Source organism: Spermophilus citellus (genome assembly GCF_964194105.1).
Source record: "Spermophilus citellus genome assembly, chromosome: 5".
Lineage (NCBI taxonomy): Eukaryota > Metazoa > Chordata > Mammalia > Rodentia > Sciuridae > Spermophilus > Spermophilus citellus.
Window position 1 is genome coordinate 166596846 of NC_138186.1, and position 7294 is coordinate 166604139.

A 7294-nucleotide genomic window follows, 5' to 3' on the forward strand; every position below is an offset into this window, starting at 1 on the left:
AGGGCGGGAACCGGGAGAAACAGGAAAAGCAGCTTCAACTCAACGGAAATAAGAGGACCAAAAAGGGGCAGGTTCAGTAATTTTGCCCAATTAGAGACCGGAAGAGAAAGGCCGCTGAGGGAGGAACGGTTGTCAGGAGTTGGAGGACGCTGGAGGTAGGAAGTACACTTCTGCGGGCAAGGTTACGCATGCGCGTGTGCACATTCTCGTATCTTCTGGAAAAGTTGGACAGTGGGGCGGAGTTTGAAATCGTGTTACAAGAACGAGGCGTGCTCTTCTTCACGGTAGAGCTGGGGTTCTACTGGGTTCTTTAACCTTGTGCTCTTGCCTATCTTAAATACTTGTTCGGGAAGCTTGCGGCAGATTGGGCTTTGTTGTGGGACTAACAGGTATGACCTTGCGAGTCTGTACTTGGTTAGTATGGAGCCAGGTTTTCCAAGGGTCACAGGGGAAAGCCTTCAGTTCCCAAAAGACGGCACCCTTTTTGAGGAAAAAGTGTGAACATTGCTCTGCCTCCTTTCCTCCCAATACCCGATTACTGTGTCCACGCTACAATGATGGGCTTAAGGGACCAGACAACCCAAATACGGCAACTTCAAGTTGTGTCTTGGGGGCCGAGCTCGGTGTAAAGGGTAGTCTGCAACAAATTGCGTTTCTATCAGGTGATTGGTTGGCGCCTAGCGTGATTGCGCCTCGACGTAAGCACTGATTGGTAGAGCGGGGTTAAGTGCGGCAGGGGCCTTGTTGGTTTGAAGCTTCAAGGACATGCGCGCTTTGACTTTTCCCTGAGTTAATATGGCGGGTTAGCCGCTGAGACAACCGGAAGGCAAAAGAGGCGAGGCTTTGCCGGTGATCTCCTCAGCGATGGCACTTAGGCCGCGGCTCTGGAAGTTGGTGTTGGTTCGCAGGAATCCGGGTAATTAATCTCGCCCCGCTTGCCAGCCTACTTCCCGGGGCCTGCCCAGTAGATGCGAATCTGCATGTCCTCTTCTTTTCGACTTGTCCCGAGAAGAAGCAAACGCGCCCTGGGCGCTCCCTCGGGACCCGAGGACCGGGGAGCGGAGGCGGTGGAGTGAGGCCGGCCCCGGTGTCCACGGCGGTCGTGCTTAAGCTCCATGTGGCCGTGTCCGTTCCCCAGAGCGCGGGTTTGCAGCCCTCTGCACCACGCCGGCGGCGGAGCCCCACGCTGAGCCCCTGGGAAATGAAGCCGTCGCGCCCGAGTTCACCAACAGGAACCCCCGGAACCTGGAGCTCTTGGCTGTGGCCAGGAAGGAGCGGGGCTGGGGGACAGTGTGGCCCTCGCGTGAGTTCTGGCACAGGTAACCAAGTCAGCCTGCGACGGCCCGACGGATAGCGCCGCGCCTCACAGATTGCTGTGCTCAGCAGGACGGTGCGGGACGTCGGGAAGCGGAGGGGTCCCAACCCTTGAACCTACGGGTGCCCTGCAGACGACAGTGTGGGCGTGGGGAGCTGGGTGCTTACCAGGGTCGCGGAGGAGGTGACGAGGTCTGAAAGATAGAAGAAGGAGCGTTCTAGCAGAGGCAGCTGGGTGCGACTGCTCTTTGTGGGTGGGTGGGAGAATCCGTAGGCCTGTGTATCTGAGTTGTTTGGGCAAAGCGGGGAAGATGAAATTGAGGAAGCACGTAGAAGGAGGTTAAGTCATTAGCTTTGCAAGTTAAGGTAACCAGTGAGAGTGGAAACTGCAAGATTTAAAATTTGAGCCTGAACGATCTGGTTTTTAAAGTTCATTCTAAGTCTGGGGTAGAGTGCTTGCCTAGCAAGTGGGAAGTCCTGCAAAAGGAGAATAAAAATAATTCTAGCTGCTTTAGGGAGAATAAACTTTTAAAGAGTGAGAGTAAAAGGAGGAAGACACACGTCTTGTGCATGGTAGGCAACTGCTCTACAAATGAACTACATCCCCCAGCCCCTTGGTGGGTTATTGAAAATATTTGCCAGGAACGATATAAAAAATGTATTGTTCATTTAATCCTTAAAAATACTTCATGGAGCAGGTACAATAATTTTCTCCATTTTACAGGAACGGGGCAGTTGGGGGGAGACACCATTAGTGACTGCCAGAGCTAAGTTTAAAACATGTAAGAGTTTATCTTTGTAGACATCAAATGCTTTGATGAAGATGGTGGTTTTATTATTTGCAGTAATGGGGGGATAAAACCCAGGGCCTTCCTTGCGCACGGTAGGCAACTGCTTTACAAATGAACTACATCCCCCAGCCCCTTGGTGGGTTATTGAAAATATATGCCAGGAACTATATAAAAAATGTATTGTTCATTTAATCCTTAAAATTACTTCATGGAGCAGGTACAATAATTTTCTCCGTTTTACAAGAACGGGGCAGTTGGGGGAGACATCATTAGTGACTGCCAGAGCTAAGATTCAAACATATTTTATATGACCTAGAACCAGGACACTAAATTATTACCACTATGCTGCAGGACACAGATATTATTTCCTTGATGAAGATTTGTTAGCGTTTTTCCTGTTGTGTGTGTAGTGCTGGATATTGAACCCAGGGTCTCACACATCAGGGAAGTACATTACCACTGAGCCACATCTCTAGACCCCTGGAGTAGAATTATTTCTAAAGGACTACACACAGTTATCAGGACAAGTTAGTAATCATAATTATGTAAATGCATTTATTTATTCAGCAAATGTTGGGCCTGTATCACTAGGCATTGTGCTAGATGTAGGAAAAATAATGATAGAGCATAAGACTAAAGGGCTCACTAGAACCCCAGTTCTACCGTGGAAAAGGACTTGCCCCTTCTGAAATTCTTGTCACTGAAGTTTTTATAGTTTCATGATGGAAAGCAGAATGAGCATGATGTCATAATTGCTATGATACATTTTTGCTTAGAGGATACAGGGAGGAGTCAAAGGGAGGAGGCAGTTCACTTTTGAAATAACCTGGATCTTAAGTCTAAAATTCTTTTGAAACATCCAACATTTCCTTCACTTAATATTTGAATCGTTTAAATTAGACTTATTTCCCCCACTCACTGGGTCTGCCCTATTTACCAAATTATCACTACAGAATTTTGAAAGTCTAGGAAATGACCTTAGAGATGGAGTCCTACCCCTTCATTGAATACATAGTTGAAGACAAGGGTCTTAAAACTGTGGCCTATGCAACTTTCTATGAAGTATAATTTTTATTAGCACCACCAGCAAAACCAAGAGAATCCACAGTTCCAAATCTAGTGCCTTTCCTGCTTTGCTTTAGGAGTGCTAGTGAAGATCTTCTAATTTGAGTGTTTTCTTTAATTTGAGCTTAATTTAATTTTGATCTGGAGGTACGGATCAGTATTTGTATACTGACTGTGTATGTGTATACACAAAGCCCTGAGTTTAATCCCAGTAGTAAAAAAAAAAAAAAAAAAAAAAGGAAAGAAAGTGGAACAGCCATCCCTAGGTATGCACAGGGGATTAGATTAAATATCTTACATAAAATGGCACAGTATTTACATATAATTTATATTCTCCTGTTACTCAAAACCATTTCTAGATTGCTTATAATACCGAAAACAATGTAACTGCTATGCAAATACTTATTATACTGTATTGTTTAGGAAATAGTGACAAGAAAAGTCTGTGTATGTTCAGTACAGATATAATTTTTTCCCTCAGATATTTTCCACCTGTGGTTGGTTGAATCCAATGATTTGCAACCCCATGTTATAAAACCCCACAGGGACTAGTTTTATATGTATCCTTCTAGAGTTATGCATATAAGCAAAAATGTCTTTTTTTAAAATTATTCTTGTTAAATCATAAACATTGTTCTAGAATGTTCTTTAGCCCTCCCACTACTCCCTAAGCATATACTTAAAAATACGCCTTGTAGATCCTTCTTCCTGGTGGATAGGAGGATTGGTTCTGGAGCCAGATCCCTAGACCTAATGCCTGGCTCCATTGCTCCCTAGTTGTAATCTTATGTTATTTTTCTGTGTCAGTTTCTGTAGTTTAAAAAACACATGGAATGCCAGAAGCAGTGACACATACCTGAAATCCCAGCTGCTCCAGAGGCTGAGGCAGGAGGATCTTGAGTTCAAAACCAGCCTTAGCAAAAAGTGAGGCATTAAACAACCCAGTAAGACCCTGTCTCTAAATAAAATACAAAATAGGGCTGGGGATGTGGCTCAGTAGTCCAGTATCCCTGAGTTTAATCCCCAGTACCCAAGTGAAAGAAAAGCAAATGGAAGTAAGATGGGATTATTTTGAGACACGAGCTATACCTATAAACAATTAGGATAAACCTAACACAGTAAGTGCTCAGTCAGTGTTAGCTATTGTAATCATAAAATGTTACCTCTTTTTAGTGACTGTATAAAAAACATGGCATGCATGTTTTAGTTAACTAGCTCCCTATTGATGATTATCTTTTATGATTACAGTGTTGTAATGAATTGTCTCATCCATTCATTTTTTTAAATCAGAGATTGCGTGTATATTTTCCTAGATTTAAATGTCATTAATATTTTCTGTTCCTTTGAACAGTGTTCAGATCTTTTACTTCTTAAGTTATTGGTAAATTTCTTATTTATTATAGGAGATTTTTTACAAATTACAGAAGTTAGTCCTTTAAAAAATAGAGGAGTTTAAAATATTTTTCGGCCAGGTTCTGTAGCACAAACGCCTGAAATTCTAGTTATTCAGGAGGCTGAGGTAGGACGATTACAAATTTGATACTAGCCTCAGCAATTTAGTGAGACCCTATCTCAAAATAAAAATAAAGGTCTGGGGATGTAGCTCAGTGGTAAAGTGCACCCAGTCCATGTACCAAAATACATAAATGATAAATGTTTTTATTCTTTTTCATTGCTTTGTCCCCCATTCGTCCCTTTCCCCTGCCTATGCTAAGGATTACCCCCAGGCCTCATAGATGCTAAGCAGGCACTCTACATTGGACTACACCCACAAGTGCATTGTTTGTATTTGAACTTAATTTTTGTTTGTTTGGTTTTTAACCATGTAGAAAATCTGTTATCTTTTATTTGACATCTAATTATTCTATAAAAGCCATGGTTGATTTCACATTTAAACAGGCTTATCTTATTTTGACATTATAAAAAAAAATTCCCTTATTTTCTTTTAGTACTCTTCTGATTTCGGTTTTTACTTTTAAATCTTTGCCCCATTTTTCATTTATTTTGGTGTTAGCTTGAAAATAAAAGCACAGAGTAAGTATATCCTTATCCAGGATATAGTCAGCAACTTAGTTGCATCTCTTCAAGATTCCTCTTTTGAAGTATATGTATGAAAAGTAAGACTCAGCTCTTCAGAAATACCAAGTTTCTCCTTGATACTTGAGGTTAAGTGCAAATATTTGATTTACTGTTATTGAGAATAGTCTCATTAAAGACAGGGAAAACACCTGTCTCAAGTAAAAAGCCAAGTAAGTATGTTGAAGTAAATCAACCATCCATTGAATTCTCAAGGGATACTTAGGCATTCATTCACTTGAAGTAACTTAACTTTAGGATGGATAGATGGATAGTTTTTTGACTTTTATCCTCTTCTCTTCCCATTTAGACTGCGAGTTATAAAGACTCAGCATCATGTAGAAGCGATTGTAGAGCATCGAAATGGCAAGGTCGTGGTTTCAGCATCCACTCGTGAATGGGCTATTAAAAAGCATCTTTACAGAACCAGAAACGTGGTTGCTTGTGAGAGCATAGGACGAGTGCTGGCAGAGCGGTGCTTAGAGGCAGGAATCAACTTTATGGTCTACCAGCCAACCCCTTGGGAGGCAGCTTCAGACTCGGTATTTTTTTTTTTTTTTTCAGTATTTTTTAGTTGTTGATGGACCTTTATTTTTATTTATTTGTTTGTTCATTTATATGCACTGCTGAAAATTGAACCCAGTGCCTCACACGTGCTTTGCAACTTCTCTATCACTGGGCTAGAACCTTAGCCCCCAGACTTGGTATTTTTGTTTCCATTTGTGTTTACTAAAAAAGTATTTTAGGGCTTAGGATGTAGCTCAGAGGTAGAGGGCTTCCCTAGCATGTGTGAGGCCCTGAGTTTGATTGCTGGCACTGAAAAAAAAATTCTAAGAGGTATTGTATTGATTCTTGATGTTAGGTACTTATATAATAATAGTTTCCAAGTGTTCTCCATTTTGGACCCTGGGGTGAGTATTCTGACATTACCTTATTTAATCCTTACAGCAGTCTAGAGTTAGGGACCAATTATTCCTGTTCTATACACAAATGAACTGAGGTCAGAGTCATTGTTTGGTTGATTTCAGAGTGACTGATTCTCTAGCCCATCATGTCATCATGTTTATGTATTGAGATCTTGTGATGTATTTCAGAATGCTGCTGATCCCTGACATTTCTCAATTCCTTTTTTTCTTACCTGTGTCATTCTTAAGATCCTTCTCTGAACAACCAGTGTAGGCTGGGAAGTTAGCAAGAGCACATCAGTTGTTATTTCTTTGTCTCTTGGAAAGCAAAGTTTATTTTCAGCTTACTGATGAGCTTTATTTTTTCCTTTCCCCCCCCCCCCCCTGATTTTTAAAACAAGATGAAACGCTTACAAAGTGCCATGACAGAAGGTGGTGTAGTGCTACAGGAACCTCGAAGGATCTATGAGTGAAATAGAAGCATAGAAGTTTTGAACACATAAATATAAAACTATCAGCTTCTACAGCTGTCTGAGAAAGCATCTGGAAGAAAAACGAGCTTGGAAGTTTTGTAACAACGGAGTTCAGTGGAAGATTATTTGTAGTTATGGTCATCCCCCTCCCCTTTTGTGTGTGGTGGTTTTTTTGTTTTAATCAAATGCTAAATACTCTCTCCTCTTGGAGGTGAGAAGTACAAAGCAGACACCAGTTAACTTTTGAAGGACAAATTAAAAATTGCTTGTAAGTTACCAAATAAAGGCATATAAGAACTATTGTTTTCTGGTTATATGAAGTTTCTTGCCTGTGAGCTCACTATTTTAAGGGTAACATCTGATGTTTGTGTAAAGCACTTATTACTACATCGGCTCATGATGAGTGATCCCAGTGAGAGTTACTTGCTGCTCAGATTGTGGGGCTGTTTTTTTTAAAGTGGGAGATGTCACTATCGGTCTAAACTTAGAATCTTAGGATAAGAGGGCAAATGCTACTAAACTCCCTGGGGCCCTTGATTCCCAGTGTTTGGAGAGGCAAATTTGAGAGTAAAGGTGCCCTGAGGAACTGCAAATGGAAGTGGAAAGGAGGGGTAGTGTGTGCTCAGATTGCTGTGAAGTGAATAATACATGAAGCAAAGTGTTAACTGTT

At 41.7% G+C, this 7294-nt stretch overlaps 1 protein-coding gene across 3 annotated transcripts; it reads left to right on the forward strand.

The window, feature by feature from the left end:
* The first annotated feature begins 15 nt into the window (after nucleotides 1–15).
* MRPL18 (mitochondrial ribosomal protein L18) lies at nucleotides 16–6926 on the forward strand. Of its 3 annotated transcripts, none has more exons than XM_081296723.1 (6): nucleotides 16–155; nucleotides 756–916; nucleotides 1139–1319; nucleotides 3978–4094; nucleotides 5557–5788; nucleotides 6553–6926. In XM_081296723.1, exons 2-6 carry the CDS (start codon nucleotides 865–867, stop codon nucleotides 6622–6624), a joined length of 654 nt encoding a protein of 217 aa, XP_081152849.1. In that variant the 5' UTR covers nucleotides 16–155; nucleotides 756–864; the 3' UTR covers nucleotides 6625–6926. The 3 variants fall into 3 exon arrangements, with proteins under 3 accessions (XP_081152849.1, XP_081152850.1, XP_081152851.1); XM_081296724.1 differs by having other exon boundaries at nucleotides 18–155; nucleotides 791–916; XM_081296725.1 differs by lacking the exons at nucleotides 16–155; nucleotides 3978–4094 and having other exon boundaries at nucleotides 320–916.
* The last annotated feature ends 368 nt before the right edge of the window (nucleotides 6927–7294 follow it).